Genomic DNA, 11,162 nt, shown 5'->3' on the forward strand with positions numbered 1-11,162 from the left:
CTGCCGAAGGATTCACGGTGTCTTTGGTAGTCCCTGGAGAAATTCCCTCACAAAAGCCACTAGTAGTAGGAATAGAAAAAAACGATAGAGAAGGCGGCAGAGCCACCACGGCCCGACTGTGCATAGCGAATCCGAGACTCCAAAGGGCTAGTGATCGTCAACGTCGCAGACGGCCCAACATCCTTACGTACGCATCCCGAATACTACCAGTATTGTCACTTGAGAAGTTCGAAATTGGGCACGGCGGCCATGGTCGAGCCATTCCGCATGGTTTCTTGGAAACCCCTACGCTGTAACTCCGTCTGCTCCGCATTCTGACCTCCAAGTTACAGAATGAAGAAGATACGTCAAAGTCGTGGAGCTAGATCTCGAGAAAAACGTGGCAGATAATATCTGTAGGTTCGAAGAAGGATAGCATTAAGAGACGGCTATTGCGGCTACAATGACCACGAGGCAGACAAGGCTCTATCATGTAACCAGACCAGACGAGAGCCAATTGCAAAGAACGTCTCAAAGTTGGCCTTGGTATCCAATCCAAACCGTGGTCGTAGAAAAGCCCAGATGCGATGGAACTCTACAGATACGTATCGCTTCCCCCTCCAAGGAAGAGAAAGACACCCTCGTCCACGTCTGTGACAACCCTCCCGTTTCAGGTGGCTTGGGGAGGTTGGGGGGAGAACTGAGAGGGGAAGGGTAGTGTAAGGTAGGGTAGGGGGGCGTGTGTGGTGTGCGTAGAAGAAGCTGGGCTGGGCTGGGTTTTGCGGCAACGTCGCCTTCACTCTGAATCTTGACAAGCGGGATCGCGGACGCCGGTGCGAACTCTGTAAGCTTCATGACCACCACCAAAAGTCACCTTGTACAATCATCATCACCAAGCAGCAGCGCTGGGAGCACCCGTGGAGATGTGCCGTGTGTCGTCCAGTGTTCGCTTCAGCTTCCAACGTCGCCCGAGTGTCTCTCATGTCGGTGGTTTACTAACAGCTTTGTCAACCAACCCAGCCCACCCGTAAACTCTTTTTTCACGTTTCGTTTCCCCCTCCTCCATGTCTCTGCCTGCTTTCCTTTCTTCTTTTCCGGCGTTTGCTCAACCAGAAAGAAAATATAGCCCCGAGACAGGACAATTCCATTGTTCAATATTGACTCGAGTGCAATCAATACCTAGAGAGCGCCCATCACATCACATCACACACACCCCAGGGAGCGAAACCGATCGACGAAACTTTGGGGCGTGGGCTGCTTGTCTTCCCCCTTCTAGCTCATGGATCGCCGGACGCTAACGCATTGCCGGGTGTGTGTCTGTGGGGGTGAGGAGGGCAGAAAAAGGGAAAGACAGCACCACTTGGCACTGGTAGATTCAATAGGGAAAAACGATAACAGCCAGAGCAAGCCAGAAGAGGACGGGTTCAATAAGATGACGGAGGCTCCCACGGGTGCCACTGTCCACCCCCACCCCCCCTTGCCCGGACGAACGACAGCAAGTCGGGCAGACCACGGCCGACGAAGAGACGACATGAACCGCAAGGTCGGCGGAAGATGCCGTAACGTATCCGTACCGCTTCGTCGTTGGGCCTCCAATCGGTCATGACTTTCCTATTCTCGCCTTCACGTCCGGGAGTCGGTGCGCCAGGCTCGTCCCTTTTGAGAAGTCTCACGACTCGAGTGTGACGCACGCATGGCCGCCGTCTGGTCTCATGGTCTGGCTTGGCCCTTTTTCTCTCCCCTTGTCTGTCTCTGACTCTCTTCTTTCGTCCCAACTTGGAGAGTCCACGGGCTTTTGGCGCAAAGCTGGGGTATCCCGTTATGCTTATGGCTGACTCCGAGTGGGCATGGGTCTTGTCAGACCGTCTTTTGGGAGCGTTCCGTTCTCCCAGTGTGGTACGGATACTGCGGTACCAAAAATGTGAATATCCTCAACCAGGGGGGTGGTTAGGGAAGTGGAGGGTGTCCATCGAGACTCCAGAAAGACTCCTCCCAAGGGACGACAGCTCCGCACAGGCGCTTGGGTTCATCAATCATGATGTAGGGGGCTTCACGGAAACGAAGCTTCCGTGAGGTAAAGGGAGAGATAACCAGCCAGGGTATTGGGAAAGCGGGAGAGCAAGAAGACCCTGAGTACCGGGAATTTGCAGTTTGGCAACGTGTTTCGAGAATCTCCTGGTTGAAAGATCGTCGATAGAGTGCGTAAATCCCCCGAACCCTAAACCGGATGACCACAGGGCCTTTCACGTCGACATGCGTCCGGCAAATCATACATGATGCGAGCCGGGACAGCCGTCAAGGGGGTTTAGGCGGTGAGAAACAAAGTTTACCCACTTCACAGGATCGTGTGTCCTTGGGAGGGGGCGGCTGGCTTCTCGCAAAGTGCGAGCGATGAGTAGCTGGGTCATGGTCAAATTGCAAGCGAGTCGTCAAATGTGGCTTCGAAGTTGCTGCCGTATCATGCATTTCTTTCCTGTGACCCGTCGTTCGCCTTGTCAACTACCTGCCATCAGTCCGTCAAGTTTCGTCTGTTTTCTAAGTCAGACTTGACACAAGCTTACCGCCACCGCCTGTCAAGTGGGTTGAACGCGTGGCATCCCATCTTCACAGGCGAGTTTCTAGGCATCGCTTAGTCCTTCACGGTCTCAAGTTGTTCAGCTTGCCCACGATCTGACAGCCGGACCTCATGCGCATCGCCTCGATCTTTCAAGGGAAGTGGGATGAGCCAAGCAGGGTCGAGGCGTCAGACGATGCATCTTTTTGCCTTCCCATGCGGTTTGTGGTGGCCAAGATGCATGATATGCTCCTAACCCTCAGGGTAGCCTTATGCGGCTGGCCCCTGGCCCATGAAGCATCTCAAACAGTATCCGCGCCAGACACCTGTCAACCCCCCGAGTGGGCTCTTCCGATGCGGGGGACAGAGGCCGGAGGCTGGCTCGTCCGGACGCAAGAATAGCATCCTCTGTGACGATATGGTAAGATGTCGCCGGGGTAAGGGCCCCTGTTGGCATGAAAGATCTGTTGAGGCTCAAAGCTTGGCTTTCAGTCTTCTTTTGATGTCAATTACTGTCATCACTTTGACGTGCGGGTCATCGTGTTTCGACTCGTCTGGCTGCGGTGGCGGCGTTTCAACTCGGAAAGTTGCTGGTATATCAAGGTGTACTATAGACTATAACAACAGATGGCGTTTCTTGACATGCGTGCCGTATGGCCCGAGGCTGCCTGTGCCATGGCTTTGTATCTTTGAAGTCCCCATTTGTATAACCTCCAGTTCATAGGGGCGTCTCAATAGCTAGACTGATCGTTCCAGTACAGGGTCTCATGGTACACCCTGTCGAAGGGGGGTTAGCATATAGGATTTCAGTTTGCCTCCTCGTCATGATCCGCAGGCAATGCAAGCATATCGTGAGAAGGTATAATCCGCAAAGGAGAGATCGAAGCATGGAAGACTCACTCGGGTCCGGTAGCATACAAGGGCCAGCCGAGCTTCAGCGTGATGTACTGTATCAGGTGGCTCGCAACCTTGATCTGGCCGACATCCGTCGGATGCCACTGTGGCGCGATGTCGTTGTGCTGGAGGATGCCTGTGGTATTGAAGAAATGCACGAAAGGTGACACCGGTTTACCCGTCTGCTCGGTAGTGTTTGTGACAGCATCCCAAGTTGTAGGGTTGCTTAGATACTCTTCCGAGTTGAAGTACTCGTAAACGCTGTATACTTCGTCCCGAAGATCGGTATTTTGACCGTACGTATTGCCATCTTGGAAAAAGCCTTGCCACATTTGCTATCGTTGCATTTAGTGAGAATTATGTAACGACTGAAAGGTTGGACGTACCATGACTATGACCTGGGCTTCGGGCCACTTTCCGTGAATACCCTGAATGAGTCTCTTGTAGTGCTCAACGTAGGTGGCTTTGGTGACGTTGTTCGCAGCATTCGCATCGTTTGTGCCGAGGTTGATGACAGCTAGGTCGGCAGGAGGGTTTTTGGAGAAGTCCCAAGGTTCTGGCTCATCTGCAAAGGCTGAAGTTAACAAAATGTTTTCCAGAATATGTCCCGTAGCGATCTGTGACTGATTTGAAGAGGCTGTTTCCGCCTGATTCTCTGCTTGGGACTGAATCCACATACCTCCCCATATGTTGGCCGCCCGTCCACCCGTGTCCGATGTGTAGAACCATTGGTGAGATTGCCCTCGAGGATTGCCCCAACAGTCCTGATCGGCAACGCAAATGCCCGGGTAGGCCGTTATGGAATACTCAGTGTCTCCCAGACCCGCGCCGACACCGTAGGCAAATCCCGCGAGCGCCTCGTACGTATTATACATGCCTGCTGACAGGCTATCACCGATGAATTCGACCCGACGAGGATAGTCGGGAATCTTGACAAGTTGTTCTCCAGAAGCCACATGGACCTTGTCGATTTGGACTCCATAAGCCCAGTTTGTCACTCTCATCTCAAAAGTGACTGGGCTGACAGGACCAGCTAGCTCGATGCCTGGGGTTTCGGGGCTCACGAACTGGTGAGTGCCGCCCGCCGTGACATTTGTGTGCATCCAGTCTAGGCCGGCGATTCTGTAGGCGACAAGAGTGCTGCTGATAGTCTGATTACCGAACGTGACTGCGACTGTCTGACCAGTAAAGCCGAATTTGATGCCCGGGGCTCTACACAGCCTAAGTTTATGAATGTTTCCACGGGGTCAGGGTACACTCACGCCCACCACGATATGCGCTTAGAGTCCCATCGACCTTTGTACGATATCTCGTCGGCATCGGCATCGTACGTCTTGAAGTCGCCAAGAGTCGGATCCACCTTCGTATCGGTGAAGCTCGTTAGTCTTGGGCGGCCGTTTTCCAAGATAGTTGCGGTGACGGCAGAGACACAAGCCAGTACCGTTGAGAGTGAGTGTATCATCATCATTACGGTGTTATCAGCAGCCACTCGCCTGATAAAGACGTCCGGTGTAGACGATCTAACAAGAAGTCTGGCAACATCATGAGCACAGAGATACCAGCTTCTTATGTCAATTTGTGACCTGCGGACGTGATTGAGGGTAGCCATGTCGACCCCTCATGACAATACGAACTAAGCATCCGGAGCGGCATGAGATAGACCGAAACGAGCGGAAAACACAATACTCCCCTTGCCAGAGTCACTTTTGGCTTGGAGAAAACGTGCCGGCTATTCGGGTCGTGTACCGCTCCGATATTCCAGATGCCGACAATTGTGAAATGAAGCCCTCAACTCCCTGCCTGCGCCTCGCGTATCTTGTAATACACTGCTCTCCTAAGCCTGAACAAAGCCCAGCGTGTACAGGCGCGAGACTGCTGACTCTTTGATCCGTGGCATCTTCTCGGATTCGAATTTGTCTAGAAGGCAAGAAGCCTTCGATATTCTGCCCGTTGGTCCGAATATGCGATAGCGACGGGAAAAGACGTTGGGTATCTCGAGGTATATTCCACGGAGGGAAGAGCTCCGTGGGCCCGATTGGTGAAAGTGAGGTGTGATGAAATGTGGATCTATCGGTGTGGGGTGCCCGCTGTGGCCCGGCATCCGGAGAGAGATACTGTCTTTTCCGGCCCGTCAGGTCGGGACAGTTGTGGGTATCGGAATACCGGGACTAGGATGTGACACATTCCGTGGGTATTTGTTCTAGGCCGAGTGCTGTATTCCGCCAGACCGTTGAACGTTGACGTGTATATGGGAAACTGCCCAGTTTGCGTCACGCCGACGGCCAAGACTAAGTTGACCCCGGTTCTGGCTTGGTTCTACAGTCTGAACGACGTCAAAAGATAGCTAAGAAAGCGGTGTTTGAGAACGAATATCCTGCATCAATACCATTGTCAGACACATGAGAGCTTTCCATTCAGTGTTGAGGAGATACTTGAACAAGTCTGGTTGATGAGGACTAAGATTCGGGCTTAGATCTGTCAAGTGCTGGGAAAGGGGGTTCCATACCCGAGGCAAGTGTCATGCAAGGCGTGATGTGATGTGCATATCGCTGCTGCGTTGAATCTCGTGGCGCGACCATGTGCATACATCTCTGCAGCATCCCACAGCGCGGCAGCTGCAGCAGTTGTTCCTCGTCTCCGGCACACGATCGTATTGGTGCATCGGTTCGTTCAGGCTGTGCCGATGGGGAGGTGACGTATTTCCTTGCAGCAATTGACCCGGTCGAACGTGACATGTGTCTTTGGCAAAAAGAAAGGCCACGCCGACACCAGCACGAACGATAGTGGTGTTAGTAACATGGTAGAGGTAGCATGAGTTATATTTGGTCTGCCGAGAAGTTGGAAGCACGGAAAAGAGCCATGGGCTCTCCTATCGAACTTTGAAGGTTGGTTGAACAAGGTAGGATGCGGATGGAATGGAATGTCACCTGTCCGTCCGGCTCCAATGCCCAACTTGTATCCGTACGTAGGTAGTCAGGGCGAGGGTCAGTCAGGGTATCGTCTAAGCGTACTTCCGTACTTCGTACCAAGCCGCATTCCCCGGGATGCCGGCGGGGGATCGCTCGAAGCTATCATCCCTGCGGCAGCGAACCCAGTGTGACGGACTCCAGGGTAGGCACTGACCGCTCAGGTATCCCCACGGGAAAGCAAGAGCTGCCGTTGGATAGGTAGCTTGGCCGATGTTCCAAGGTTTCGAAACGACAGACCGCCGAGTTGCAGTCGTTCGGATGCTCCGATGAGGCCCATGTTTCTTTGTTGACCGAGCCTACCTGAAATGCGCCGGCCGGGGGGTTTGTGTCGTGGGCAAAGCGAAGGAAAACGCGGTGAGATGGGCAACTCAATTTCGGGGAGAGCAGAAAACGGCATCCGGAGCGAAGCCATTGTGGCCATGAGGAGGGATCTATAAACAAGGAAGTGTCATGGAATCAAGAAAATGGTAGAGGTTGTGCGGGCGAGGGAGGACGTCAATCACGCGGCAGCAGTGGAACTTGAGGTGGTGAACAGACGCGGAAGGAAGAATGCGCCGTGAGGTACCTGCCGTCTGTGAAGGTCAAAACTTTGGGAAACAACCTACCTGGATGTCCGGCGCATCATCGTCACACCGAGCCACGAGAAAAAGGTACTTCCTTCTCCACGATAATTTGCACGAGGTCGAGGTACCTCGTCACCCCGTGCACCTGCATCTACCGGTGTAAGGGACCATCCAACAACAACAACAACGTCGACAACTTGCTCCTTTTGATGAGACCCTCAAATAGCAAGCCCATCCGCCCTCCAGCATACTCGTCCACCTCACCTCGATAGGTGCTAGCCTTTGTCTTGCTCCCGCTCGCTCGCTCGCTCATGAGTCTGGTGCCACCGGTCGTCGTTTCCCCTCCCTTCGTCCGCTCGTCGCATCGCCATCACCATCACCTGTCTCTCGACCCCTCAATTACCTACCATCTTTCGAACCATCCCTAGCAATAGCGTTCATCGAGCCGCGGGTGTCTTGGGCTTCTCCGAGGTAGTAGATAGCGATTTCAACCCCCATCACACCCTCTCGGAATCCATCATCACGAGCCCAGCAGGCCTCCGTCCAAATAGGAAGGCCAATAATCGTGCAATACCACCACGGCGGAAACACGGCGCTTGTCTTGAATTAACGATATCGACCGAGGGATGCCACACGGTTCCTGTCCATCCACACACCACTTACTCTCCGCTCCTGTCTGCCGCGTGCGCTACCTTACCTTACCTCACGATTCGCGACTGGGACTTTGGAACGGAACGAGAGACTGACAGTAAGGCTGGCAACCAACAATCTTCGGTTATACTTACAGACTTCTTGCCGGCTCAATTCCCGTCACTGCTTTGCCAGGATCATCCATTGATTGCCTACCGAATATTCTTAGCCTTGCAGCCACCTACCGCCAAGATTGCTTTTTGCGACCTCCAGAGCAGTATTCCCACATTGTCGCTGCTGCTAGCTGCTATAGCGCCCCAGGGATCGACCGTCAGCTGATACCGAGCTTTCCCCCATTGCGCAGGGGAAAAAGAAACCACCTCCCACGGTTTGGATACATCAAATCTGTCTGCACCAGGAGCTGTGTTCCGTCACCAGGGACCATCCCGTTCGCCTATCCTTTGCGACGGCGCCTTTGCGCTGTTTTCCCCCCCAACAAGTCAAAGCGGCCGAGACCTGGTCTGGGTCTGAGCCTTGGTGACCTGAACCAAGACCTGTGCGGGTAGCAGCGACTAGCAAGGCATCACGGCGGTGGAGGGCGCGGACTCACCGGTTGTGTATCACCAAAAAAAAATCCCCAACTTGGAACGCTGCTTCTCTCTCTTTCTCCTTCACCTCCCCTTTCCTTCTGTACGCCTCTCCCTCAGCCTTTTCCCTCGCCCATTCGAACACTTCGACGACACTCCTTCGATCCGATTCGATCCCATGCTTTCGAACAATACGACGATACACTCTACCCGTTCGACATCGTCGAAGCCACAGTTATCGTAATAGTCTTTGGCCAGTCTGAACTCAATTCGCCCGCGCGCCGAGCTCGCAGCCCGATCTACCAGCAATGATCTCCGTTGGCTCTACGATATCATGACTTTGCGCGCGTTACCATCGCCCAAACAAAGGCTACATTACTTCCTGGTTCCGAGCCACAGCCCATGCTATTCGTCGCGCTCGCATCAGCAGCTGCACCTCTCGCCTTCGCCCCCGACTGTCGTCAAACCCCTCCTCTCCCTCGAACCCCACCTCCGACAGGGACAATACCCCGATTCTCGTCGCCGCCGCCGTAGTGCCGCACGGCAATCCACCCATCATCGAACATAGACAATACCAACGCGCAACGACCTCAACCACAACCGCAAGTCTTGCTTTCACCCAGCTGCGCACGGTGCGCTGCACCGAGCCATGTCGACCACCCAAGCCAATGCAGTGCCGGACACGCAATTAGGGTTGAGCTATGAAGAGATACAGCTACTGCGTCAAGGACAAGCGGCACTGGGCCAGGGGACAGGCGGAGGCGGCTCGAATTCGTCGCGAGCAGCAAGTCGCGCGTCAAGCCAAGGACTGCTGCTGCTGGACAGCACCTCATTGGCAGCTCTAGGACGGTACTTTGACCGGGTTATGAATCAGATCGAACAACAGATCATCTACCTTAGCGAGCAAAGCCAAATGTTCACCATGGCCCAATTTGACCGAGCTGGCAACCTGATCGAGGGTGCTGACGCCGAGATCCAGCGGTATCACGAGCTTCTCCGGCAACTTGACGAGTTGGAACTCGACTTTGATCGAATAAGGCATATCAAAGAGATTGTACGAGGGTACAGATCACGAGTCGAAGAGATGGAGCGTGAATTGGAACGGAGTGGCTCATCTTCCCGGCACAGAGAAGGCCACCACTCTCACAGGCATGGTCACTCGCATAGCCATCGGCATGGACACGAGAGTTCTCGTCGACACCGACACTAAATCATTCCGCGTACGCACAACGAAGGAAATCGCGCCTCGGGAGCTTCAATGCTTGGCTGAGAAAAAAAAACATCCACATTAAGCGTATATGAACAAAATGTTGAAGGATGGCAACAGAAGCGCATCTCAAAATTGTGGTGGAGTAGAACATATCGGTCACACGACCGCCACAGGATCTCACAAGGCTCAGAGGTTGGCTCGATAACGTTTTACCCCGGCGGGAACATACAGCACCGCGGGATTGAATTTACGAGCCATGACGAAGAGCAGCTCTATATTATCCGGTCGTGCGAACCAACGGCCAATGGCGGTCCCAAGACGGAGAGCCTCGCGGCTGGACAAGATGGAAAAGCCTCACGGCTCGGTGGTTTTATTTCAAGGCGTTTGATTTCTTCGATTTCTCTCTTATTAAAACAGCGGGGGCTATCTCGGTGCTTCACGAATGCCTGTTTGGCTGCTATCGGGAGGCGTTGCGCAATCTTCATGAGCTCAAAATACCCATCTTTTCTACTGTGTACGGAAAACCCAAAGCTAAGCCTCGCGGCATTGTACGTGATCCAGGTGCATGGATCTTGTTGGCATATTCGAGTCATTTCTCGAGGTTATGAGTTACGTCTCTTTACTTAGTCTATGAATTCTTGCCCTGAGCGCGACAGATATCTATCCACCTACTGGACGACTATCGTCATTTACCAAATTTCAACTGGATCGAAAAAGTATAGCAAATCTCCGCTATGAGTTCATAATACATTTTTGGCCCAAAGGGCACCTTCGACGGCGCAGGCTGGGCGCTTAGCCAGGGGTTAGGCACACACACTCTCTGGTTTCAAAAGCCCCCCTTTTGAAATGAGGCAACTCTCGATCGCAACTGCGAACTACTTTGGGCACACATGTTGGGCAACGAGGGCGCATTATTCGCCCGTTCTTCCCATTGATGCCTTGGCACCTGCCATTGCTCTTGTCTCTTTCCCCGCTGGAGCCGATCCGACCTTGGACATTGCTCGTGAGGTCATTCGTCGTAATAGGAGACTGGTGTATCCCGGTGCTTTCCCCGCCTCTTGTTGATTATTCCGCCTCGTCGGCGACGTCTCCGTCTCCGTGGCATAGGTACAACGTCGGGCGAGGGACAGTAGAAAGGAGATAGGACAGCGCGAGGGAATTAGCACGCAGGGTCGGTGCGCTGTTTTCTTTTTCTCTTATTTTTGTGCGGCTTCAGTGGTGCTGTTGAGTGCCCGCTACCATGTTCTCAGTGCCCTCTGCTTGGTCCGAGAGGAAGCAGATCTACCTTCTCTATACTCAGAAGAAAACGCCGAGTTCAACCATGCACACGTGGATTTGTATTTTGTTTTGATAACGAGATGGTATCTGTTGACTCTACGCTAGGCCGCCGACGATTCCTATCATCTGATACGTGAAGATTCTCTTTATTGGAAATCACCGTCACGAGAATGACCTCCCCCCTCTAACCATTCAACAGAAAGTCAATTGTCAAAGTATTTTATGTCAGTTCATGCTGAGGAGATCCACGGCCGAGCTTTACGTTTTGAAAAGCGTGGTTGTGCTCGTACCGCGATGCAAGTTAGTGGGCAAGTCCTCCCACAGAAGTAACGAGAACGGAAAGCCGATGGACCTTGCCCAATGGCTTTTGCCATTGCTCTCATTGCTCTGACTACATTGGCAACGGAGTTGATTCTGGAGGAACGAGCGTTGTGTGCTGCAGATCTTCTTCTCTTCTGGTGAGATATATTGTTGTTTCTTACCAGGGTAGCAGCAGCC

The 11,162-nt window shown here is 53.2% G+C and overlaps 2 protein-coding genes across 2 annotated transcripts; one reads left to right on the forward strand and one right to left on the reverse strand.

Annotated features, from left to right (window-relative positions):
- Window positions 1–3,264: 3,264 nt before the first annotated feature.
- Window positions 3,265–5,283, reverse strand: HER10_EVM0010094 (GDSL-like Lipase/Acylhydrolase; the record flags this gene model as incomplete). The annotated part of the gene is made up of 5 exons (XM_035479564.1): window positions 4,690–5,283; window positions 4,107–4,639; window positions 3,814–3,992; window positions 3,434–3,762; window positions 3,265–3,310 (listed from the first exon to the last, which is right to left on the reverse strand). Exons 1-5 carry the CDS (start codon window positions 5,034–5,036, stop codon window positions 3,265–3,267), a joined length of 1,434 nt encoding a protein of 477 aa, XP_035333196.1. The 5' UTR covers window positions 5,037–5,283.
- Window positions 5,284–7,103: 1,820 nt separating this feature from the next.
- On the forward strand, window positions 7,104–9,911 carry HER10_EVM0005194 (uncharacterized protein). The gene has a single exon (XM_035474817.1). It carries the CDS (start codon window positions 8,826–8,828, stop codon window positions 9,384–9,386), a length of 561 nt encoding a protein of 186 aa, XP_035332595.1. The 5' UTR covers window positions 7,104–8,825; the 3' UTR covers window positions 9,387–9,911.
- Window positions 9,912–11,162: the final 1,251 nt, after the last annotated feature.

This window comes from Colletotrichum scovillei, assembly GCF_011075155.1.
Source record: "Colletotrichum scovillei strain TJNH1 chromosome Unknown Contig00006, whole genome shotgun sequence".
In the NCBI taxonomy this organism is placed as follows: Eukaryota; Fungi; Ascomycota; class Sordariomycetes; order Glomerellales; family Glomerellaceae; genus Colletotrichum; species Colletotrichum scovillei.

Excerpts from the sequence above, each read along its gene's own strand:
- HER10_EVM0005194 (XM_035474817.1), top strand. The coding sequence starts at position 8,826 with ATGTCGACCACCCAAGCCAATGCAGTGCCGGACACGCAATTAGGGTTG.